This window comes from Prunus mume, linkage group LG3, assembly GCF_029339155.1.
Source record: "Prunus mume cultivar Tortuosa linkage group LG3, ASM2933915v1, whole genome shotgun sequence".
NCBI classification, from domain to species: domain Eukaryota; kingdom Viridiplantae; phylum Streptophyta; class Magnoliopsida; order Rosales; family Rosaceae; genus Prunus; species Prunus mume.
This window is the reverse complement of record NC_142700.1, coordinates 23769079-23796312: the sequence shown is the minus strand read 5'-3', so window position 1 is coordinate 23796312 and position 27234 is coordinate 23769079. Positions and strand designations below refer to the sequence as shown.

The 27234-nt window shown below is 37.3% G+C and overlaps 2 protein-coding genes across 3 annotated transcripts; one reads left to right on the top strand and one right to left on the bottom strand.

Moving 5' to 3' along the window:
- Positions 1-5413: 5413 nt before the first annotated feature.
- LOC103326804 (dihydropyrimidinase-like) lies at positions 5414-12920 on the bottom strand. 2 transcript variants are annotated; one of them, XM_008229048.3, is made up of 13 exons: positions 12694-12920; positions 12415-12582; positions 10841-10892; positions 10260-10529; positions 9945-10156; positions 9109-9229; positions 8276-8363; positions 8098-8176; positions 7693-7780; positions 7549-7589; positions 7390-7442; positions 7143-7299; positions 5414-5771 (listed from the first exon to the last, which is right to left on the bottom strand). In XM_008229048.3, the coding sequence occupies exons 1-13, from the start codon at positions 12787-12789 to the stop codon at positions 5580-5582; spliced, it is 1617 nt and encodes a 538-aa protein (XP_008227270.2). In that variant the 5' UTR covers positions 12790-12920; the 3' UTR covers positions 5414-5579. The 2 variants fall into 2 exon arrangements, with proteins under 2 accessions (XP_008227270.2, XP_088904457.1); XM_089048331.1 differs by having other exon boundaries at positions 12666-12799.
- A 1281-nt stretch (positions 12921-14201) lies between these two features.
- On the top strand, positions 14202-23665 carry CLT1 (CRT (chloroquine-resistance transporter)-like transporter 1). Its single transcript, XM_008229047.3, is given in 11 exon segments — positions 14202-14744; positions 14746-14867; positions 18442-18587; positions 19049-19086; positions 19690-19805; positions 20898-20997; positions 21088-21123; positions 21485-21535; positions 21668-21791; positions 22471-22596; positions 23110-23665. Coding segments are annotated over 11 exon segments (1362 nt in total). The 5' UTR covers positions 14202-14414; the 3' UTR covers positions 23283-23665.
- Positions 23666-27234: the final 3569 nt, after the last annotated feature.

The window sequence follows — 27234 nt, the reverse complement described above, 5'->3', positions numbered from 1 at the left end:
ATATCAACAACCATATATATGATTCTAAGCAGAAGAGAAACGACAAGATTAGACTTACCAAGGCCTGGAAACCGAAGGCACAGCCAGCCTCTTCCCGAAGGAACTTCTTTGGCAGCTCCTTGATCTCAGTCAAGTCAATCTGAGAACCAACGATCATATGGTTAGCAAATTGGACAGTTTTTAGAGGACATGCGATGGTGACAGGATCGGCAGCCAGATTGTCTAGTCATCCTCGGCAGCAAGAACATCCCTCAAATGGTCCGGCACTTGAGGTTTCTTCAATCGAGTCGCATCCACCAATAACGGCGGGCCGCTTGCCGGTGACCTACTAATAGGCTTTCTTGGCAACAGCCAGCTCATCGACCCTCCGATTATGGTCGTCCAATTGCTTGAGCTGCTCGCCGAGTTTGATTCTCTAGTTCGGACTCGATGGCTCATGTGCCATAACCTTCGGGCTGAAGCACGGCCTTCGACTCGCGCCCTTGATGCCGAGCCTTATTTCCCATCGCGAGCCGTCTCTTAGATGACTCGGACATAGCTCTGGCATCCGTCACTACAAAGAAAAAAAACCATTCGATAAGGCACATTTACAAAAAGTCATAACTGAATGGTGATGGGGAACACTCTCTTCTACGCTGATGAGTTTGGCCTTTACCAAATTGGCGGTAAAGAGAAAGTTTGGATAGGTCCGAACAAAATCCGGCACTTTCGTCTTCACCCGCTCAACCTTCCTGATGTCCTCTATTGGTAGGGATCGCCTGCTTCAATTTGCCTGCAAAACAAAATGACACATATTACTTTTGGAAAGAAAAACTGAAAAGCATATGACCTACCGAATGATACTCTAATGACCTATCGGCTAGCTGAAAGGTAGTACAGATATGAAACCAATCAAGCCTATCAAGACGCAATTCCCAATTGCCGGATAGAAGCACCCGCTCATTCCTCCATGACTTATGAGAAGTCAGTACAGCCCTCACAAAATGCCCTCGGATGGAAGCTTAGAGGCAGTTTGCTTGGACCCAGCCTCCGTGGCCTGTGCACTTTGACTGGATGATGCTATAGAGGTAGGAGAATTGCTTGTAGGTCGGCTCCTCCTCCTTGGCAAAGCCAAACGCCATTATAAGTCCTCATCAGGGCAACCTAGAAGTTTGGGTTATACTAACCAAGAGCATACCCTAGATGGGCCAGGATCCTCTGAACAGGAGGTTGCAACGACAACCAAACCCTAGCTTGAGGATGTCTGTAAAGAAGGCCACTACCAGAGGGATTACAGTGTTCAACACGATACTTTGCCAGCTCTACTTCGGTCAATTTATTTGGTTCTAAATAGTCAACCTCGAATAAAAGCTCCTTAGGTTGACCCATTAGCACCCGAGGGTTCCCTTGCTGAACCATAGTGACGACTGGTCGATAAGATGATTCGGCAGTGGCAACCCCACGACCGGATGTAGAGGCCTCCAAATGAAAGCTTGCATGCTAATCGGGCAATTGCGTATCCCTCATTAGGAATTCACAATATTGGCTTGTGTTAGGGCAGTCAACGTCGCACGGTATTACAACCAATGGCACCACCCCGTCCGTTGGGACGAACACTTCTTCTGCCGACAGAGGGCACAACCTTGGCCCTCTTCTTGATGACCTCAACTTCGGCATCTTCACTCTGGCATCAAAGGCTAGTGCCTCACTCTCAGTATATTTCTGATCGTCTGATGATTCTCTATCAAACGCATTAGGTTCATTGTCATACGGTGACTCGCTATCAGACATCTACAAACAGAAATGAAAGGGAAACTAAATGCCATGCAATGATCAAACTATGAAGTCCTATGACTATCGCTACCTACGGCTATTAGACTACCTAACGTTATTCGTGATCAGACATGCTTATTGTCTAGTTTAAGCCATAAAGGTGCATTTGATTGAAAAAGAAAGCTAACAGAGCAACATACCTTGTTTTTTTATGGTTGATAAAGTCACCGGAAATCCTTCGTTGTGTGAACAATGGCGAAATCGCCTTCTCTCCGAAGAATGCATTGCTCTCACACACGGTGATCTCCAAATCTGAAATCATCCCCTTTTATACTGAAGGAACCAACAGAGGCCATCATTACTTCGTTCACGCACGTGTGCCCACGACACATCGCACCAAAATGCGCGATAGCAACCTGCATGCCACACACGAAGACTATGCATCATCCTATGCTCTAGATTTCGCTTCCCAACGCACACGCTACACACGAAGACTAAGCGCATCATGTTATCCACCAAAAATTTGGAAGATTATGAAAACATTTGGATGTATATAGCAGCAAGCGAACAAGCCTTGTACGCATTACCGTTTCAAGATCGTTTCTAACGTATGGCAAACATATTTTTATGGCCCATGATAAGCCAAGAAAACAATTTCGTACGAAACACCAAAACATTGCCAATGAAACGTTCGGATCTCCTATCCCAAAAAGGAGGCACTGAACGAACCACCATGAATTATGAAGGCATCTTATACCGAGCGACGCCTCGCAACAAACCCTCAGCTGATCAGGGTACCGATGAAAAGAGCAAGTCCCCAACTACGAAGATTCTCTCATATGGGAACTTGAGGTTATCTTGTTTATACCCCATTTGATCGACTAATGTGGAGGTCACAGGTGGAAAATAAGACATCATAGGTAGGGGAGTGTTCGACACCCTTTATTGTTGAACGCAATACAAGACCCCTTGCCAGTCATTTCTTGCTGGGACACGTGGAGCCACCACAGGCAATATCTATAGTCCCACATTGAAGTTTCACTCAACATGCATACCTCTCAAGACTTATAAAAGTGGGCACATGCCCCAAAAAGGAGGTAACAAAGACTTTCGGCAATTCAGCCATTACTATGTCAAGATTACTATACACTCTGTACTTATTTTTACTTAAGCATCAGAGAGCCTTCGACCGGTACCACATCAGTGCCCAAGGGTTTATCGAGCGTTTTCTATCTTGCAGATCGATCGTTCTACCGAAGCCTAGAAGGGACCGAAGGCCAAGACATCACTAAGTTGGCCCCAAAAGTGCTGAACGATTTTTGAGTATCAACAGGTTAGATTTGATTCTATGATTTTTGAGTGTCAAGTGGGTACACGAGGAGATGCCCACTGTCCTTTTGTTGCTTTGTGCTTTTCAGTTTTGTGGTCTGCCAAAAAAAATAGTTTAGGATATCTAACACCTGCCATAATTTCATTTTCGAAATAAATTTTCAACATTATGTTTTTGGTTTCTTTTTCTCAACCAAAAAAGAATTGTTGATTCCTTCAAGTCATATACTGGGCACTTCGCGTGTTATTAAATTTGTGTATAATATCTAGCTAGTGGAAAAAGCCTTTTACTTGTAAACTAGTCGTCTCAGATTTGAACTCCCATAGCACTTTTGTAATGCATGTGTAAGAAACCCTCATTCCCTTGTAGTTTAGACTATCACTTATTTTTAAAATATTGTGTATAATCAGGGACGGTCCTATACCTAAGGCAAGGTAGGCTACTGCCTACCCCAAAATTTTCAAAAATAAAAAATACCCATATAAAATAGGCTAACCCATGTGAAACATACAAACCAATGCCCACCCAAAAAGTAAGCCATATGTTATGTATGCATAACCTAAAATTTATCCTCTTTAATTATCTCCTCTTTGATTTTTGAAATTTTATTGAGATGTTTGATTTGATATTGGTATTGTTGAGATGTTTTGATTTGTTGTTGGTATGTTAATGTTTGATTAAAGACATTGATGTTATTATGATAATTTATTTGATTTTTTGTTGGGATGTTGGATTAAATAGGTTATCATTTGTTATGTCAAATCACAATTCGAATCCCAAGAAAATAAAGAATTTGTTGGAAATTTTTTTTTAAAGAAAAAGAATAGTTTTTTTTTTCGCTATACTTTTATTTATGTATAAAGATGCATTTGAGGGTAAAACTCATTATATCCTCATACTAGGAGTATATTTTTATGTTTATTAATGAGATTCACTCATAACCTTGAGTTTTTAATGTGAGTTTCGCTCAGTTGGATTTCAAATCCTGAATCCGCCACTGTGTATAATATGTCCATTACATAAAATACTTTTATTTATTTTTTTGTATAAAATACTTTTAATTTTTTTTTTAATCAAACGTCATATATATACATGTACGTACACATTCTCCATGTTTAATACACAATTTTTTTACAAATTTTGAATAATTTTTGAATTTGCATAGCATACATGTATTTTCACATAGTATTATATAAAATGACTATACATTTAAACTTTTAAATACGAAGTATTTAAAAACTATATCATTGCCAAATTTTTCATTGTGATTTTATTCGTGTTTTTCCCATCACATTCTTATATTTATTTTTTTTAGAAATAGAAGTCATTTATAGAATCAAGATAGCGTACATAGAACGACATGAAATAATGACTTTATTAAAACCTTCATGAGGGACAAGCTCCAGGATAGGAAAGAATACCACACGTCATGGACTAACAAGAGAGTCTGAAACAGTCACGTAGAACCAAAGCCAACGGAAACAAAACTAATTAGCAAGAGAACCCAAAAGGACCAGTCCTCAAAATCTAAAAAAACTGAAGCCCACAAGGATGCCCAGAAGCTAACTCTCTGTAATCTTCATTGCTGCTGCGTACGATGTAATCTTCATTGCTGCCGCGTAGATTCAGTCATGACGTACTGTTTAGTTATTGGAAGAACCAAAGTACTCTCTTTCGAATCCAGGAAACAGCTCCCAGACATCCCTTTTCCTTTTGGACATGAAAGAATACCGATGATAGCTAAAGATGCAAAAGCTTGATGGATCAAAAAAAAGAGGAAAGATGCAGTAGGCTAATGATGGGGTTGTTGGTTAAACTCCATATTATGAAACAATGCTAAGAAATGCGAGCTTACATTTCGTGCTTCTCTCAGAACCCGTGATTTTAGGAAGAAAGCACTGTAAAGAAAATGGAAACCAGTGTCGAATCAGAGGGAGAGAGAACGGTGGTGGCAAGTGATGGCTGTAAAGAGAGACTAAGAAAGGTGGCGTGATGGGCAGCTGCATTGGTTCTTAGTAGCACAATGCCATGAAATCAAGTTGGAAATAAAAGTCAGAAGAATAAGAAGATCACGGTATTGTGTTCCTGGTCAATAGAGTGCCATACATGTTTATACTAGAAAACCAACAAATCACTTCTCCTAATATTATGCTCTACAAAAAACCAGCCTCAAATGAAGCCAACACAATGAGCCTTCAATTAAGGCAATCCAACACTTACATTAAACAAATGTAACACATCGTCAACAGCCTATATCATTAACAAAGTAATGACACAAGTGAAGTTGGTTAATATAAACTTATCCATTCAAATAAATTGCCAACTGCAAACTGCAACAAAAGTATTATTTATTGACTTTAAAGTGAATTCACATACATGGTACAACAAAAAGTAGAAACTTTGATCTTATTATTCAAACCATTTGTCATATATACAGGAGCATCATGTCCATTTACACCTCAAGTTTAGTCGAAAAGGAAAGAAGTACCTGAGCTTTTTAAGTGGTGGCTCTAAAACGCTTTACAGGTGCTTTAAGAGAAGATAGATACTTTTCATCTGCCTTGCCAATTCCATTGAAAAGATAACTGAAAGGTCGCATTTCTACGTACTTGCCAGAACCAGGAAAAACCTTCAACTCATCATTTAACCAAACAACCCTTCCACCAGAAATGGTCACTTCAATCTTTCCCTGCGAAAATAGAACATTGTCACTTCAACCTTTCCCAGAAAAAATGTAATATGAACTTTTAATGTCTGGCATGCCATAAAAATGCAACATGAATGCATGCACAGTATTACACAGGCTTTCTACAAGCTCAATCTACACACACGAATAAAAATGAAACTTTATGAATGCAAGTATATTTTGTTGTGTATGTACAAACTGGAGAGAGGTTTGAGGGGAAAATACCACACACGGGGGCAAAGATTAGAAAGATGATACAGGGAAGCATATAACTACAATAAAAAAGATATAACAATCCACAATCTTCCTTAGAACCTGTTGATTTTCCCATGAAAATACTGTGAATAGAACTTAAAAACTGTGAATCACATAATCACACCAAGAACACACAAGATTTATTATGGTTCACCAAATTCGTGCTACATCCACGTCGGTTTTCACTATGTAATGAGTGTTATATTTACATTGAGGCATGAGAGCCTTTTGAGAGAGTAAATCGAAGAGAGTTGCGATGAGAGGGTGAGGAGGGCCATTATATATGGAAGATAATGGGTTCTCCTCTTTTGGACTTCCTCAAGGAATAAAGTGAGGCCAAAACTATGGTACCAACCTTGTTGATTCACCAATAAAATACCAAGAATAATGCCACCGATAATTCTCATATCGACTGAAAATTAGAAATATAAACAGAATAAACACGCGCTGCTTTGCATAAGTTAACCAGCCAATTCTTGAAATTAACATTGTTCTCTTCTTATTTTGACGAATATGAGGCTGCCTAAATTTTGGCTAACAACAGCCTAACTATACTAACTACTAAGTCAAGCAGCTTAGGCGTAATGTAAATCTGAAAGGAGTGAATAGGATCGGAGCTTTTAGTGTAAATTGTTTAATTTAACTTTAGAAGAAAAAGAAATATTAATTCAATATGTTAATAAAATCCACACATACATTTCATTATTCAAACATAAATAATAAATAAATAAAAGAGGGATTAGAACTACTACTTTTCTCTTGAGTATTTGAAATCCCTCCACTTATTAATCAATCAAATTTAGATGTGGACTTGTTAGCATAAGAAATTAAACTTCTAAGGTCCAATTGAGCAGTAAAACTCATTTCTAAATTCCTAAATTTAAATCCTTCCTTCCAAACATCAAACAATTTGTTTCAAATTACATTTTATAGTATCCATTACCTGGGAATGCACATAATACACACATATAATATATCTCATTTTTGTTTTTTTCTCAGCCATGTCTGTAGATCATAGCCACCAAGGTGTCCCCAAAAAGGGAGCAGTAGCCTCCTAATTGTAAAGTAATATCATACTATCTTATGGAAAAATAAAATCCTTTATGTGACAAATATTACCTTCCCTCTCCATCCCTCGAAGACATTGGTATCAGATCTCGAGTGGTGGGACTTTGCACTTATTTCAAAGCTTGAGTTCGGATTGAGTATAATTATATCTGCATCAGAACCAGCACGAATTGCTCCCTTCCTCGGATATATATTGAAAATCCTAGCACTGAAAATTTTGTGGACGTTGAAATCATTTTAACGTACTTTAGGCAGCATAATGGGAATTTATAGCAAACACAATTTGATGCAAGAATACCATTCAGTACTTGTCACCCGGACATAGTCAGTAACAGAAATTTGACCGGATTCCTGAAAGTATGCACAGAAATTTAAAAAAATAAAAGATTATCCTAAACACTGATTCTAATTTAAGCTGCTTATTTAAGGGATAAGCAGGAATTTTATGGCAGCTTACCACCATTGTATCCCATACAAGATGCATCCTCTCCTCAATACCTAATTTCCAGTTGCCGTGTTAAGTATTAGAAACTGAAATTCGAATAGAAAACAGAGAATATATCTTAGTTGAACAATATCAAAGACCATTTCTGTTGACTACCATTGACACCATTTGGAATTTTCTGGAAATCATCAATTCCAAGAGCTTTCTGTGTTGAGTTGAAAGGACAATGATCGGTTCCTACAAGCTGCACATTGCAAAATCTAAGTCAATTTATACTTTCTTAAAACAAATTTGTTCACTATTAAGTTCAGGTAGCTAAATTATAGACACAAAAAAAACAAAAGTTTAGGCAGCTGAATAGTATATATCCCATCATGTTTGATCAAAATCTGGTTCTGAATACAATGTCAAGGGAAACCCATTAACTTGTGTCATCATTTACAATAACTCCTTACTAGTTCCCCCCATCCTTTCAAGGCTTTGAAGTAAATCATTGCAGTACCAAGATGCAATGTGGACCAAATCAGATAATTCTTATATAAGGTTGAATAAGAGAGACACCTGCAGAGCTCCCATTGAAAGAGCAGCTTGAAGGGCTTCGCCATGTCCTGCGGCCCTTATAGGGGGACTCATGACATACCTGAATTTTCAGAAGGCGGCTTTGCTTAACATAGCTCTATTTGATCGAACATCAAAAAATTCAATAAAGAAGAATATAACAAAGAGTGCAGACTCCTACTTAGCGGCAGTGATAAAGTCAGGATCCCAAAGCCAAGAATCATTCAGCACTAACCCAGAAACTACTGGTTCTCCAATAACCTTCTGCCCTGCAGTTTAAGAGAGTCATTTTTTTCCCCTTCCCAAAATGATAGGTAAAAAAGAAACAGGATACTGTGTCTGGAAATATGTCTACAGTTTATATGCCATCTTAATCAGCTTCATCTATCTTTATTAATACATGTATTTGTGGAAGTCTGTCTATAAGTTTTTTTTTTTTTTCAGTTTGTTCATTGTGTTCTTTCTATTAGCCTTCATTTGAGCTTTTTGGTCTCTAGGCTACCATGAAACGGCACATATCGGAATTGACAATTAGATAAGAAATTCTTTGCAGTTGCTAAAATGCACTCTGGCTGGGTATCATATACTCTTGCAGCATATTCTTTATGACGCCACTTCAACAAATCAAAATTTTTGGAAATTGGTACCTGTTTGTCATTGATTTAGGATACAAAATACAGGTGATACAGAGTCAGTCCACATCACATTATGGAACTTTGGGAAAGGGTGGTTGAACATGATTACGACATGACACGGTAATGTTAGAGAATGAAGTTGTTGTATACGAAGACCAACTGCCGAAGCTATTTACTTAGGCAATTAATGTAAAGTTTTGAGAATAAAGGAGAGTTTATTGCTTACTTACACAAACTGTAACTAAACAAACAAACCAATGAAATAGTAGAAATTCTAGTTAACAATAACAAGATAGTCCCCAATCGAAAAAAGTAAAAAACATGGTCCTGCTGACCAATATATTTACCAGCAGAGCAAGAAATGTCAAACACAAAGAACCTGATTTGCGAGCTTCAGAAATTTCTTCCATAGCATCAATGCTCATCACATGAACTACATAGAGGGGAGTATTCACAAAACCCGCGAGTTTAATTGCTCGAGCAGTTGCTTCTCCTTCCAGCTGCATTGTTATTTAAGCTGAATCAGACATTGATCATATGCTCATTAACATACTTGCAAATAACTATTAGATAATTTAGAGAACCACAGAACAAATATAACAAATGAATTTCCATTAATATGACTTCAGCATTAAAAGATATGTGCTTAAATAATTGCATATTCATTACGAAAGGACCAATTTTCATACAATCATTACTTTGCATTCAGCTGGAAAGGGGATCAGATTAGAAGCATGTATCCTACTTGTTTTAGTCTTTCTAAAACAGTAAAGGCCACAAAACCAAATTCTTTTACGAAAGTTCAACCTTTCCTCCATCTCTAAGAAAGTTTTTAACAAGTCTTTCCAAGATAGTAAGAACGAGAACATCTTCTTAGTTTCAAAGAGAGAAATAAGAGCCTCACCCAGAATTAGGATTGCTACCATATCTATGTCATGATTGCAGAAGAAAGTTTGCCCATAAAAATAGGGACTGATAAATAAAAATAAAATATTCATACCAGGTAGATATGGAATATAAAGTACTATTGAATTGTAATTAATAACAGCATTAAATATTACTGCATAACAAATGCTCTATGTGAAGGGAGATGATGCACATTTAATAATTACTAATTAATATCAAAGTTATGTTTGCACAATAGGAAAAAAGAAAAAACCACACTTTCATCTTATCCAAGTTATGTTTGCACCATGAATCTATTTCTATAATTACCACTGGGGGCCTTGAAAGAGCATGTCCCTCTGGACCAGTAATACCAAGTTCTATCATTCTTCTCTGTCCTTCATATGCACCATCTCCATTTTCTGCATGAACCATAGCTAACGCACCAAGAGACTTGCATTTTTGGAATCCTTGTAGCAGAAGCTCATCATTGATCATAAGAGACCCCTTGTATGCCATGAAAAACTTGAAAGAATTTATACCTGAATTAAGTTTACAAATTGTAAATACAAATAAATTTCATAAAAATTAGCACGGCCAACAATTAAGCTCACTCAATAAAACCTGGAAATACATATGACTAACCTTTCTCATTGACCATTATTTCCATTTCTTTTGAAACAACTTCATCCCATTTTGTAATTGCCATATGGAAACCATAATCCATGCAGGACTTCTTAGACTTTTTTTCATAAGCTTCTAATCCTGACAATAAACTTCCATTAACAGGTATAACAAAGTCGATGTGCATTGTTGTTCCACCAGCTAACGCTGCAGCCTGACCACTGAAGAAATCATCAATGGTTTCTGAACCCATGAACTCAAAGGCTAGGTGGGTATGAGGATCAATGCCTCCTGTTAATGTTAAACAAATTAAAGTTTAGAGAACACAGATTGGCCCTAAAGAATGACAGTCAAATTTCACTACTAGGGGATATTTAATAATGAAGAATAGAAATCCAAATACCAGTATACATAACAAGAAAAGCTTGAAACAACATGACAGACCCCAAAAGGTGAAGCCTGTGCAGAAAACAGTATTGGGAGCTTTAAACATAAAACTTTTATTCCTGACTTGCACATTGTGTCCCTTATTATAGACTCCCCCGACTCCGAATAGTTAAAAGCTGTAGTAATCTATCACATAGGTGTAGTACGAAACTAACCTGGCATGACAAACTTTCCAGTGGCATCAAGCACAGTGACATCATCACCAACCTGCCAATGGCATTTTTTTCAAAAAGACGGTAATATGACATCAAATCAAGTATAGCATAATGAAATAAAAGATAATATAAAGAGTAAATAGGAGATAAAGAACTCAGCACAAATGAAAAGTGATTTAGATAGATAACATTCTGTACATCGCTCTGAGTAATATAGATCAAGACCATTACACTTTCATTTCAATAAATATATACCCCCAAAATCAGATAACATACAGAGCACTTCATTTTCTGTGATATTGCAAGCGCAATTACTATTTCATTCAAATTCATATAAGATTGATCTTCAGCAACCAAAGTTTTTCTCCAAATTCTAGAGTTAGTAGGGTTGTACTAATAATGTCATGATTTATGAGATTTTGGAAGAAGTATTGTATTTCATTCTCTAATTTTATGATATTGTAACTGAAAATAGTTTGAAAATCATCAGTTTTAATGCTCTCTCAAACACTAATTTACAGGAGAATGAATTTGTCTATAGGTATCTCCTGGTCATACACATCCATGCTTCCTAGACCACCATCTTAAGTTTATGCAAGAGATAAAAAATATCAGTGATTATTTTACATGAAGAAAAAGGCAATTTCTTCTAAGAAAACAACTCTTCCAAAATCTTTAGTAGACAGGATACTCTGCCACAAGCATCAGGACTAATCTGCAAGCTTTGGAACCAGTGAGGTTTTACAATAGACCAGACCATAGAACTAACCACGTCTGCAGCCTCATCCTCATCCTGAAATGATTCTTTTGAAAATATGCTTTTGCCAAAGCATCCTCCCATATGCCAAAATCAACACCACATACATTTCATCCACAAGGAAATCTCAATCACATCCTAGGCACTCCTTTTGCATGGATTTGATTGGAAAACCTCTTAAGTGTTGCCTTTCCCCTTATATACACTTCTATATTCTCTTTAACACCACATCAATTGGCAATCCAATATTAGAGCACATCGACAAAGAACTTAGAACATACGGAGGAACTAACCTTGCACCAAAATTTAAATAATCTTTTCCACTACCTTTCATGACAAAACCAGCTCCTAAAAATAACAAGACTGAAAGGAAGAAAAGAGATAACCATATCTACTGTGCCTAAATCCCACGCCATATAACTGATTGAGATGAATTTACTCTAAAAACTCATCCTATAATCACGAAATGTATTATCAGTCGGAAAAGAAATGGGGACAGAGGATTGCATTGCTCCAGTAGTCCAGAACTAATAAAGAAACTAGTTGGAAACAGGTCCGCAGACGGATTGGAAAAGTATCAGAAAATGCAAAACCCACATCCTTCACTGCCCCTAAAGCCCCCAAAGTATCAAGCATATGCATCAAACCTACCAATCTCAATGTCCTATCTACAAGTTATAACTAGACCTCCAGTATCAGCTTGTTACTTAAGAAGTTATGAGCCACTTCTAGTAACTAAAACTAGAACCTCCACTCCATTTGCAGAAACGAAAATATTTGGAAAAAGAAATAAAGAAAACAGTTTGAAATATTGTACCTTAATATTAGGCCTAACAGCAACAATGATTCCATCCTCCACATAAACATCAGCGACCTCCATATCATGAGCATTCACTACAGTTCCGCCTTTGATCAACAACTTGGTCGACGAAGACGAAGAAACGCCACATGTTGACTCGCCATATCCAATTCCAGCATCGCAAAACTGACACACGTTGAAATAACAAAATAATCAAAATACTCTTTAAGACTTTTTGTTTTTTATATTGTTTTTCTCGGGAACCATACAGAAAGTGGAGAGTGAATCGAGGAGTGCCTGGCTTGATTCTGAGATGGAACAAAAGGCGAAGAGAAGAAGAAGGATGAGAGATAACAGACGGAGGAGGCGTTGAGGACTGGAGCTGGACGCCATGGATTGGATGCTTGAAAAACTTCACTCCTTCACTTCAAAATTCAATCTCACCATACCATAAATGAGTTTCCATTACCATATGTAGTAGCAATTTGTGGCTGTGATGGAAGAGAAATTATAGAATATTAGTGGCGATAATGTTTATTTTTCCGTTTTTATATCCACTTATATCATAACATGTATACAAGAGGAATATTATCTTGTAGCCCTGTGTTATACGACGTTTTCTTGCTCACTATTGACCTTAACTTGGTGGATAATACTTGGGTCCTAACTAGTCAACTTAACTACTCCAGTTAAAACCAGACAAGTGTTACAATATAAGCTTTATAAAAATTGAAAAAAGTAACCAAACACTGTGTTATCTAGAGATGCAGAAATTTGCCCATTCGCTTGTGCCCACCAAGTGTTCTGATTAAAAGCCTCAAAGATGCTGTTTTGTTTCTGCTGTGCGAGACCTTGAATATTTAGCTTAGATTGTTGAGCTCGATCTCACGATCATGTAGGAGAAAACGGTTCGTCAATTGGACCTCTACAACCAAAGTTATAGATTTTAGAAGATTTTAAAATTTTTTCACGTAAGTTGCAGACACCAATCGAAGAAGAAGATGACTCGACGTGTTTGTAGTAAAAATGTTGTGCTTCTCAACTTGCATTCCTTTTTAATATGATACACTATTAAGGCGCCATGTGTCAAATTTTAGCTAAGCCAACTTCAAAAATTCATTAAAAATTCAAATGTGTTTTGAAAAATTCACCGAAAAATACCCCAAACTCATAATCACATGTATTTTTAATCTTGTGACCTCCAAATCACATATACTTTGGGTTAGATTAATTTGCATTGCTTTTGGTTAGATTAATTGATGATTTCATACGATTTCTGATAGACTAATTGACATGCATTTTGTTTATATTTTATATGAGTTTTGATAAATAATTGTGTAACATGAATTTTGTCCATATTAATTGATATACAAAATGGACTATAATCAATTAGTGACGTAAAATTCTTATTTATTTTAGTTACTAAATAGACTATAGTCAATTAATGAATTTTGTTTAAATTGTTATTATTATTATTATTATTTTACCTCCTGGTCACTGAACGCCCGTGATGGAAAGAAGACCTCCGCACGCAAGTATAATGATTTGTATTTATGATTATTCTAAAGCAAGGTACAAACCATGCATGCACCGCAGCCAAACACTCTACGCCATATGTTTTTTCAACGCGCTCAAATTAAATTCCTGTAATTCAAACCAGTCCTCCTTGTCAAAAAAAAAAAAAAAAACAAACAAACCCAGGTGATTTGGAAACGGGCCAAGGTGACCATCTTACCTACATCTCAATTTTCGTGGAGCAGACAAATGGTAAAAACGCAGGTGCCGGGTTTCAACTAGAACCGACCGTATCTAATTACTCCCCCCCCAGCTTCTAGATTCCTAGCTTTTTTTTATTTTTTATTTTTTATTTTGTATGTTCTGTTCAGGATTCGAAGCCGTTTTAAACAACAACCCCCTACAAATCATTTGAGAGCTCGAGACAACAATCACCTCTCGCATTTTGTCTCGGTATACGGAAATTGAAACAGAAAAAAATTTATCAAATTACAATTTCTGTAATGATGTGGTGTATCCGCCGGGTATGCGCCGGCGCCGGAGCTCCGGACCGACCTATTAGGTTCCGGGGACATCCGCGAGCGTCGGAGATCCCGCGTCTCGCCAGCAAATTCCTCCGGAATCAACGGCCAGAAATCGTCCTCCGGACGACACCGTCTAAGCATTTGCGGAAGGTGGTGTGGGCGGTGGAGGCGGCGGGACCCGGAGGAGCGTGGGATCGATCGGACGGGGGAGATGGAACGGAGAGCTCGAAGGCGGGGCTGTGCTCGTACGCGGTGGGGGAGTATCGGACGGTGGAGCAGGAAGGTGCGAGGAGTCAGGATCGGAGAGTTGGACGTGGCGGTTGCAGCGGCGGTTACGGTGGTTCTGGGTGTAGGCAATCGGGTGCTCTATAAGCTGGCCTTGGTTCCTCTCAAGCACTACCCATTCTTTCTCGCTCAGCTCGCAACTTTCGGGTACTTCCATTACAACCGCCTCTCTGTCTATGTGATTATTTTATTATTTTATGAGTTTGTTACCATTTTTGCTACTTTTTTTTTTTGGTCGAATCCATTTTTGCTACTTAGAAATTAGTTTTAAATTCCACTGTGGTTTTGGTGACTCAGCCATTGGTCATCCGAGATTTGCTGATTTCGAGGCTAATTAGTTGGCCGTTTAAAACTGTAGCAACAATAATACGAACCCAACAATCTTCTCTTCGCACCCAATACCAAAGTTTGGCGCCTACAACTTCCTAATTTGCCCTCAAATTAAATTACATGAGAAAAAGGAAACCAGCCAACTTCCTTCTCTGTCTCTCACGGTGGTGCGGGGAAATGCTGGCGGGCTACTTGCCAGCGTCGGGGAAGTAGTCGCCGGAGTTGGCTGAGGGGATGGGGTTAGGTTACAAAAAATTTCCTACACCTTAAATTTAAATAATAACAATACTCGTCTCGAAGAAAATACGGGTTAGACGGGTTGATTAGGACAGTAATGTAGTGAGCCCACCCCTTACAGCCAAATTCAGATATTCCTCCGGTCGATTAGGAGTCGTTTGTAGTTAAAAACAATGCTTGCCTCAAATAATTGCCTCACTATTATGTTGAGCGACACCGTTTCGCCTCATACAAGGCCCATCCCTGGTCTTGTTTTCTACCCGGGGCCCAGAACACCACTATACGGTAGCCGACGCAATGAACCATCCCATCACGGTACCCAACACCCCACCGGCGGAAACCAATAATGTCTTGGGTTGAGACAAACCAAAATGCATAAAGTAAAATAACATAAATTTTCTGTACGAAAAAACTTTAGGAAAATTTTTAAAGCCACAAAATTACCGTGGATGGTGTAGAAATAATAATCTGGGCCGTTCGTAATTCGGAGGCCTGGTTGAAAGGTTTTGGTCCGATGAACAAATATTCACAAATATTTTTCTTTGGGAGAAAATGACCACCCTATACTTGTCCTCTTGTGATTTTCTTTTGAGTGAATGTGACTTTCTTGTTGGATTCAAATTGGACTTCTCCACTTCTCCTTTTTCATGTTTTACACACTACAAACAAATTCTTCCCTTTTTGTCTTTTACTTGCACACCCCAATAGTCACATCTCTTGATTGTGTTTACGAGTTACGCTTGACTAGTGTCAATTGCGCATGACTCATAAATAGGAACAGCAAACGTGGATTAGTTAATCGACTAAAGTAGTGCTCAAGTTTGATGCTTCTTTCCACAAACTAGAGGAATTTAAAATATTATTTTGTTAAAAAAAAAAATATAAATAGGGATTGACATTTCCATAATTAGATCACATTTGTTTAGAAAATATATAATTTCAGCAAGAATTATACAGATTTATGGGGTTTTTTTTTTCTTCCTGGTAATGAAATTTATGTTTTTTTACTTTTATTGAGTATTTTGCTATTTGTGCTTGCAGTGGACATTGCACAATCCACTATAAGATGCATGGTCCCTGCACTATGATAATTCCATTAACTTAAGAGATTCATCATGAGAGGAGCGAGAGATTCATCATGAGAGGAGCGAGAAAATTGAACTTGAGATCTCTTTTAACATCTCGAGAGAAAAGTGACACTGAACCAATAGCTAGTTGGATAGAAGATCACTATTCATGTTTTTTCTTTTAGCTTTTTTCCTTCATAAATGGAACTAAAGTATAGAGGTAGGCATGACATAGATGTAGGCGTCTAAAAGCAAGCACATTTTGGTTTTATCATGACACCCATAAGCGTTAGATGCCATAATATAAAATTTTAAAACTTTATGAGCCCAAATTGAAAAGGCTATTTTGTTTCATTGTTTGAACCCCTATTCTCATCGCTCTCTGGTAAATTCTAAGTTCTAACCTGTTTGGAATTATTAATTTTTTCTATTTATTTTATTTTTTTGGCACTTAGACAAATGAACCCGGATGTAAGAGGGCGAGCACACCGCCTTTGCCAACCGACATAAGTCACAGCTGCCTTTTTTTTTTTTTGGGTCGAAAAGTCACAGCTGCCTTTTTAGACAAATGAATTTGGTATTTCTTTCTTTTTCTATTTTAAAACTAAAAGGGCGGATAAAGGAGTAGACGCTGCGAAAGTGAACATGTCGGGGTGGGCCTAACTTGAATCCAAACCACGGACTCATAAGGGAGAGACATGTTATCATCACCTGCCCTTCTTTTTTGGTTTGATTTGATTCCTTGCTTTTTGAGTGTCAAGTGGGTGCACGAGGAGCTGCCCGCTGTCCTTTTCGTTTCTTTGTGCTTTTCAGTTTTGTGGTCGGCAAAAAAAAACAAAAAAGAAAAAGAAAAATGTTTAGGATATCTAACACCTGTCATAATTTCATGTTCGAAATAAATTTTCAACATTCTGTGTTTGGTTTCTTTTTCTCTACCAAGAAAAAAAAATAATTGTTGAGTCTTTCAAGTCACTAGCCCCTTGGCACATGCTGCAAATTGATTTTCTTTTTTCTTTTTTATTTTATTTTTAGAATTAAGAAAAGATAACATGGGTTGTTATGTTCCATAAAAGTATGACTTATTATCTGATTTTGTTTTTAATTTTAATTTTTTTTAATATGTAAAAAATGTGAATTTATCATATTATCCTCATTTAATTAGTAATTTCAATTCTTAAATTAAACAAGGATTTTTGCTGGTATTTTGAATGTTTCACCATTCTCTACCTTTTGCTTTATATATATAGATATATTGGGCACTTTGTGTGTTATTAGATTCGTGTATAATATCTAGCTAGTGGAAAAAAGCCTTTTACTTGTAGACCAATGGTCTCGGGTTTGAACTCCCATAGACCTTGTAGTGTATGTGTAAGAAACCCCCGTTTCTTTGTAGTTTACACTATCATTTGTATTAAAAAAAAAATTGTGTACAATATGTCCATTACATAAAAATATTTTGATTTTTTTATATAAAATACTTTAATTTTTTTTTATAATCAAACGTCATATATATATACACATACATACACATTCTCCATGTTTAATACACATTTTTTTCTTACAAATTTTTGAATTTGTTAGAATGATATAAATAACAATAATACTTTAACCTTCAAATATTTTTAATGTTTCTTAATTTTAATTGCACAAAATTTGAGCCATTTATCTTTTGGAATCAAAGAAAGTTAACTTTCAAATTCGACATAGATAGTTTTTTATGACATGTGTACTTGGAATGGGGAAAGTTATATTGGAAGAGAAGAAATTAGTATATGATCAACTACTCCCCCTATTCATGTTTTTCATGTATTGGATTTAATATGGAACTTACATAATTTTTGATTCCTTATGTGTTAGTAAATGCATGGGAAGTCATGAATTGTATTGATTTTCATAACCATATATAAGTTAACGCAGGAGAGGTCATTAGATAGTACTTTAGAAATAGAATAATCTAATTGTGAATCTCTCATATCTAATTTTTGTTTTATTAATGGCATTGATTAAGGGGAGGTGTACAAGCAACCGTCCAAGGCTCCAATACTATGGACTAACTTCAGTCGCTGCCTTTTAATTTTGTTTCTCAGATATGTAATTGTATATTTCTCAGTCTTGTATCTCCGGTATCGTGCTGGTATTGTCACAGATGAGATGCTTTCCATGCCAAAAGCTCCATTTCTTGCTGTTGGCCTCTTGGAAGCTCTTGGTGCTGTTACTGGAATGGCAGCTGGAGGTGACGTTTTCAATATTACCTAATGCATTTCAATTTTTCTATCTTTCAACGCTTATAATCTTGGGATTTTTTTCATTTCTATATGACCATCAGGAACTTCTCTGAGTTATATGTGGGTACATAATTAAAACGTCTCCAACAATCATTTTCTGTACTAGTTCTAGTGCACTCCTCATTTTGAACACCATATAACCCGAACCTGTTAATTGCTGAATATTGGCCCTTCTTATGCAAGTTTTGTAGACTCTTCATGAATTCTGTTTTATGTTTTTGGTTTCAGTATTTATATACAGGTTTACATGTTTTTAATTCTGTGGATGCCATGCCTAATATCTGCTAGATTAACCTTTTTTTATGGTTACCGAAATAGCTGATTTATACTGAGGATTATTAGTCTGTTATACTTACAGCTTCATACGCAAATATCATTCCTCACTTTATTTCCTTTTTCCTTGAATCAGCAATTCTTTCTGGAGCATCAATTCCAGTTTTGTCTCAGGTAATCCGGTTTCAGTGCATGCTTTCGAATACAGCTGCTTGTTATATGTGAAATTCTATTCTGGTGCTTTAGTTATACTGTGTTTCCTGAAACGAGCATATCTCTGAATTTCTTAAGCTAGCACATTGTGGTTTGAACAAATGAGGTGATTATCCAACTAGATAATGCCATGCTTTATAGAAAATTTGAAAGAAAAAAAAATGCAGCTGTAGATGTTTAAATACCGCATTTTTTTAAGATCAATTAATTGGAGTTGATGCATTCCATACAATCAGAATACATCATTATATCTATATACAATGCAACCTATTAATAATAGAGTAAGCTTCAATGGAGGGATCACAATTAGATGTCCTAATGGCTTCAAAATTGTACTTTTTTCTAAGGATGATCTATGAATGAAGACTTGAAAAATAGATAGTTTGGATCGTTGAAATACAATGCGGAGTGGGCCCATCCTAAACTTATTTGGGAGCTCTGTCGATAGAAAGGGACTCTTTGTACCAAATCTCTATAGATATTTCCACTAATTGACGTGGCTTGATGCCAGTAGAAGAATACTGAAAGTCAGATGTTTAAAATATTCCTGTACTTATTCTGCAGACGTTTCTTGTTTGGCAAATTCTCCTGTCAGTTATTTTCCTTGGAAGGAGATATAAGGTCAATCAACTTTTGGGGTGCTGTTTTGTAGCCATTGGTGTAATCATAACTGTAGCGAGGTAAGCCATATGCTTAAACATCTTTTTATTTATACTTATGACCTTAAAATGATGCTTGTCTCTAAACTATATTCATTTAGTTTTTTCTGTGTCAACCTGAACAATTTGTTCCTCTAAGGATTGTGAAATTTGAGTGACATAGGTTGACTGAGAGAGAAAAAAACATTGAAACAGTTTTATCAAAGTGCAGCTTCCCCATGGATGCTGATTTTGGTCATAGTGATCTCACAGTGTAGTTTACATTCTAAAAGACTAGTTCAGACTTGCTAAGAATTCAAAACTCGTTAAGACTATTGAGTACACTGGTATGAGGGCAAGCCATTGCGTAGATTCTGTTGTTGATTGGGTTCAGGTTCCCCTTCTGAAAAACTAGTCAAACCCTGTTAAGAGTTCAAAACTTGTTAGGGCTGTTAACGTCCGCTAGATACGCTGCTGTGAGTGTAGGCGCCATTGCATAGGTTCTGTTGCTCAGTTACTGTTTGGGTTCAAGCATGTTACACTGCAAAAAAGAAAACAAAAATATGTTAACTAAGTTGAAACAGACAGACAGACACACACTCACGTACTATAGGTGGATTTTCAATTGTGGGATGTCGGGATGTCCCAGATCACTACACAATGTTAATTGTATTGGTCACACAATGAAATCAACATGATCAGTGCTGCATTGAGGGGCCTTGGGCATCACAGGTGATTATTAGATCCTTTCCGAAAGGTTGACAGTTGATATGAAATACCTTTTCCAATTATAGCCAAATGTTCACCTTGGTAATTCATTGGAAACTTGGAAGCAATCCTTGATAGCTTTCGGACTGGAAGAAAATCCTAGTAACCACAACAACAAAGTTATGAACTTTCTCCCTCCTATGTTTTTATGGTCACATTAAGTAGTTGATGGTCTCACTTAAGTAATGGCCAAACTTTATATTTTAGAAAAATAACCAGTCTATCATGATTTACTTCATAAGATGATATTTTTACTTTTTTTTCTCTGAAAAAACCAGTCAGCTAGAATTTGGGTTCCTCTTTGGTATGTTCATTATGATTGTCAATGTTAGCATGTCAAGTACTTACCATTTTCTCTCTCTGAAGTGGATCTAGTGCTGGACATTCATTAAAAGAAGCTGGTATATTTTGGAGTCTTCTCATGATAGTTTCATTTTTGTTCCAAGCAGCTGATACAGTGCTGAAGGTTGTAAAATTTCTAATGGTTATGTAACTTTTCTACTTTTTGACGTTGTATTACATTCTCTGTAACAGGAAACTTTTTATCATTTTGTAGGAAGTAATTTTTCTGGATGCTCGTCAGCGATTAAAGGTATAACTGGCTATACACAGTTTTCGTCTGTATGTTCCTAGATCAGTTGTAAGCTTGTAACTTCTGCTTTCTGAAGGACTGGGAAGCAACAAGTAAGATAAAGGCTATAACTTAGATGAATAAGATTACCACTGAAACCAAGACTAAAAATCAATATGACATAATTTGGAATGTTAAGATGTTTTACATGCTTGTAGGGAATAGGGATAGATATTGAATGAAAATATTATTTTTTTCTCCTCTGAGATTAAAAAGCAGCTCAACAAAAATTATATAAGCATAATGAAATTGTATTAAATTTGTGATTTTTTTTTGGGGTTATTTTATTCTAAGAATTTTTGTTACATCCAACCTGTTACAGGGAAGTTCGGTGGACCTATTTGTTGTAAATTCCTTTGGGTCTGCTTTTCAAGTAAGTATCAAGCAACGAGTTGAAATTCAGATTTTTGGGTGTTTCAAAGTTGTGTTGTGTTCACCTTTTTATGTTGTCTTCCATTATCAAATTTAAGTGAAAGCCAAATATTGTTGTCTATATGAATTGCAGGCAATATTTATATGCCTTCTCTTACCTTTTTTGTCCAAATTATGGGGTATTCCATTTGGTCAATTGCCAAACTATCTCAAAGACGGTGCAGCTTGCTTTCTAAATATGGGTACCTTATCAGGTGGTAAGATATATATCTGACCTTCTCTTCTGCAGTTATTCGAATTCATTTAAATACTAGTTATTTTCTTTACAAGCCTATGAATTTATTTATTATACTAAATCTCATATCAGCTTATCCTGCATTCTTTATTCAGATTTAAAATTTGTTGATGTGCAAATTTGAAATGAAATGCATGTATATGTCAATGTGCAACCCAACGAAGAGTGAGCTACCGAAAAAACCACCTGGTAACCGAGGTGGTGTCCGACCAGTCACCACTAGGGAGCAGTATTGATGATCGTGGGAACCCTAATTACGAGTGAGTGTGAGGAAAACACTTGAGTGGTTGTAACTGTTTCTCCTTCTTCTTTGACAGTGAGAATCTCATAGAAACCCTGGGATGGCTCATATTGAGTGAGCCTTGTAAGTTCTTGTGTGGTTTGTGTGATTGGTTTACTTTTTGTGTTTCTCAATTGCGTTTAAATTGTTCCGCACTTGCTCTCCAGGAGATTAAGGGCCTGATTTCCTAACATGAGTAGGTTACAACCCAAAATAATAAAGTGCAAGTAGGTTACTCCCGAAATAATGTAGAGGATAGTAAGGCTGTAACGAGAGTGGGGTTTGGGCCCTTATGGTAATCTTTACACTGCAATTTAAGTGCATAATTTATTTGATTACATTCATCTTTGGCTTGTCACAGGATGTGATGGTGCCCCCTTACTTCCTTTGCTGTTTGTTGTTGTCAACATGGGTTTTAACATATCGTTGCTGCATCTTCTCAAGATATCTTCTGCGGTGTTATCTTCCCTCGTATCAACATTTTCAGGTATGTCAATTTTACTGAAGTAACTTATATATGAAAAAGCTCTGAAATAAAATAAACAAAAAAATAGTAAAAAGAATTTAAAGAGAAAATTCCATGCGAAAGGTTTTACAGCAAGCAACTATCACAGCTGGTGCATGAAAAATGGGAATCTGAAATTTTGGCTTGGTTTGTGTGGTCGGTTTTCCACGAAGCTGAAAGATGGGTCAGTAAATGGATGATGCTCAGCATGCATTGTGCATTTGGGTTGATGAGCCTTAAAGATACATGAACTCATCAAAGGCAGACCTCTCTAGCCCTTTGTCATATATATTAAACAAATCCTTCTAGAATGAAGGGAAGGATTTTTGAAAGTTGGAGGGTTATTAGCTTTTATTTGGAGTTCAGATTTCCCGTTAGGTAAATCATGAGCAAATAGCAACAAAATCCTTAATGAAAACATTGCAAAGTTTACTATATTTTCCTCTTGTAATTTGTTCAGCGAATTAATCAAATTTGTATGTTGACATCTTGCAGTGCCAATATCTGTATACGTCTTCACATTGCCGCTACCGTACCTAGGTGTTGCAGCCTCGTTGCCGACAGGCTTTGTTTCTGGAACCATTATTCTTGTAATTGGCTTGCTCATCTATGCCTGGACACCTTCAGTCTATCCAACTAGTCCCTCCCCATCACCTCCTAATGTATGATCGTTGATATCAGCATATTGCGGCTCAAGCCGAAATGCAGGACATCGGTCTTTTCATGGTCATGGCAGATTACAGGAAGACAAAGAAGGTTGTAATCCTTGTTCGCGAAACATGTCCATTCATTATCCTTCATTCACAGGCAATAGAAAAGAAGGAATAAGCCTTCAAATTAAAAAAGGAAGAGGAAAAAAATAAAGGGCTTCTTAGATCTAGGCTCAATACGATTAGCTATCATTGGGTTTAGTCCACACGTTTCTAGTTTTAGACGTAGGTCCTTTGACATTTATTACTTTTTTGTGGTGTCGATTTTATCCTTAGAGGTAAATAAGGAAAATACATTGAAAATCTAAATTTAATGCATTATTTCCTTTTTAGAATTTTAATTTTGAATTCTTTCCTTGATAATATTCCTAACATATGGATAAAATATAATTTAATCAACGAAAAGTAAAGACCCGCATAATATACCAATTGATCAAACAAGCACCCACATGAAATTATGTACCTCACATCTAAGTAAATAATGTTATTATTAGCAACGAAAAAAACTTAGTGACAAATTGTGTTACCTATGAGTTATGAACATAAATTAGAAGACTATTTATAAGTTAGATATAAAAATTGATAAATAAAATTGCATGTTACCCACAAAAAATGGCTAATTATTATAACATAAATAACTATTACTTGATTTAAACCATAAGGGGCAACATTGGAACTAAAAATGATTTTAAAAATAATAAAAAAGAAAATTACATCAGAAAATATTTAAAAATAATGTAATCTTATGTGGCACAAAAGTCAAAAGACTTGGATCAAAGTCACCAAATCGAGGATTAAATCCAATTCCTTAATAAAAATTTGGATCTATATCAACTTTTTTGAAGAAAAAAAAAAAAAAAAAAGAGGAGAGGGAGAACAAGAAAGCCGAAGGCAGTTATTATTAATTGTGATTTTTTTTGGTGTAAGGAAAAGTGTCTAATTTATTCATGACTCTGAGGATGCAATTGCAAAGCAAAGTTAAACTAGAATATCGACTTGGGAGGAGATAGATTGTGGTGGCAGCAAGAAAAATGAGTGCCATAAACATTGACATCGAAACAGGGATGAATCCAGGATTTCAAAATACACTGGGCTAGATTTCCCTTATAAACAAACTTGACGGTACGAGTGAATTTCATTGATAACAAAAATTATATACCTAATCAAGGATGACATAGTGAGCCTTACCCTCAAAATGCATCTAGTACATAAGATATAAACTAATAAAAAAAGACAATAATAAACAAATATGCAATGCAAATACATAATACAACTATTTGAGTTGCACCCTTCTAGGCTTCAAAGAGTTGAAATCATTAATTATTGATTTGTTATCGATACTGAGTGTACAACTTTCCCCACGAGAATATTCGATTGGAAATATTCTCCTTTCTTCTTCGCCGCCTCCTCCCTGCAAAATAGAACCAATAAGAAGACCACACACGGGGGGTGTTGGCCAAAGGCCCTCCGATGCTTAAATTAGTTCAATTGAATCGTATAGAAAACAATAGCTATAGGGTACGGAGATGTGTTTATGGTGTAAACCGAGCGGCCGGAGCCATATGCAAAAGAGGGAGAGAAAGGAGGTGGCTAGTGTTTGAGAGGAATTTTCTGCAGAGTTTCAGTAGAGATTTCAGACGTACCTCAATCCTTGTGTGTGGCTATCTTTTTATAGTGGTCTCGGAGGCTAGGTTTTCAGAGAAATAATTTCGTAGATGGAAGGGAATTATTCCTCCCCTATTTGGAATTGATTTGATTAATTAGGGATTTGATTTATTAGGGTCAAAAATTAGGTAACGTTCAATTTAATTGGGTAATCCCCAATTAAATTGAGTAACTCCCAATCAGGTTGATTAATTCCCAATTAGGTCAAATAATCTACGAATGGAATGAATTATTTGACCTAGGATTTTGATTTAATTTGGTTACCACAAATGCCCCCTAGCTTCTGCATGGTGCGCGGTGGACATGTAGGAGATGTGAATTATTTGTTGGGCTGTCCATTGTAATCTGGGCTTCCTTCTTGGATTTGGACTCCTTTTGCAGATTGGGTTCCCAATTGGAGTGAGCCTTTGTTTGTTCTTGGAGTTGGGTTCCCAGTAGGAATAGGCTTGCGATTCCTTCTTGACCTAGGATGCCCAACCTGTGTAAATGCAGGGCTTCTCTTCACTCTTCTTCACATCTCAAACTTAACTTCTCTATTTTCTAGCTTGAGAGAGATCTTGGAGAATTTGTACTACTTGTCGAAGAGAGGAGTCGCTGTGCATCCTAAAGTAAGTCGAGCATGTATATTTCTTTTTCTTCGTCTTTTCTTCTTTTTTGCGGCGAAGGTTAGTTGGGGAAGTCCGCGAGTTGTCATCGTGACATGCGACGGTTGGTAGTGGGCGGCAATGTAGGGCAGTGCGCGAATGGACCACCGCTGCCTATCATCGCAGCCGGCTGGAGCATGTTGGGCCTCGTGCGCTGCGTGCCTCGTGACTAAGTGGGTATCCGGAGGAAGTTGGTGGTCTGCGCTCTACCCAGGATATTGAGAGATGGAAGCATAATGGTCCAAACTTGGATGATCTGCGTCGGGCAAGATGAGTGTTTTGCCGACTCTTAAAAAGGAAAGCTAATGTCAAGTCTTCAAGAAATGAAGCTGTGAATTCGTTGGCGAAAGATGCGTCCCCGTTGAGGAAAGAAGCCAAGGATCTCTTCTGCTGAGAAGACTCAAGTAAGTGCTATTTATTTTTATTTGAATTTCTTGAAGTGCGGTTGACTAACTTCTGTCTTCTGCTTATAGTGAGTGACATCAGCAAGCAATTGGAGCTTGGACCGGACATGGCTAAGGTCCGCTATGCTTTGAACATCCCTTTAAAGTTTCACGAGTGGCGCTGGCTATTGAGCGAGTACCGAGAGGTAGACGGTGGTCGGCCCTTGTTGAGGATGTCAAAGGTGAAAGCGAACGGCCTTAATCCTCGACGATCCGCTTGCCGGACAGAAGAGTGTTTCATCAATCTCCCCAAAGAGAAAGGCTGCTGCCAAATCTTCAAGGGGTGAAGCTACTTCTTCGTATGCAAAGAATGGGTCTCCATCGAGGAATAAGCCAAGGCTCCCTTCTGCTAAGAAGACTCAAGTGGGGTCTGCTCCATCATCATCTGCCATGGTCAAGCATCTCATGGGTACAGATAGCATGAAGGTTGGTGGTATGCGCGGTGCTTGGGGTGTTCTCGCCCGAGCCTCCTGCGACACGCCGAGAACCATGATGTGCTTCGTGAGGCAACTCGCGCCGACCTAGGTCTGCCGGATTTCTAGAAGAAGATGTCATTCGCTTGATGAGAAATAAAAAGGAATATCAAAAATTCGAGTGGTCAAGCTACTTTCAAGTAATAGAAAGAAAAACAACAAAAGAGATGCGATATTCCTCCTCGGTTCGGCCGTCGCACCGGTCAAAAGATGGAGATCGGCGGGAAGTCCGCTCATGATCCACCGTTGAGTCATGAGTAGTCAAGCATGGAGTTGATTCAGTATCATTGACTCCTTTTAGAGATGAGGTTGGCGGAGGCTAAAAGGATGAGAAAGTCATCTGCCCGGGCTAAGGGTTCTTCTCCAGCGTCGGCGGTTGATCCCAAGGCGAATAAGTCTAGCCTTGTAGGGGATGCATGCGTGTCTGATCTGCTCAAGACGAACTTCCTATGAAACCCATCTTCCTGTGCTTAGTTGGTTGATCACATCCGTCAGGCCGACAATCTTGGCACTTTCTCGAGCCTTTCCTTGGAAAATCAAAGGGAAGCAACATTTCATCTAATTCAAAAAGGATTGGTTTTTGCTGCGGAGACTATTCAAACTCATCTATTGTTGTTCTATCTTTTGCCCAATGAGTTGGAGAAGAAGAACTCGAATTGGCTAGCCATTGAGCAGGTCGGTTATG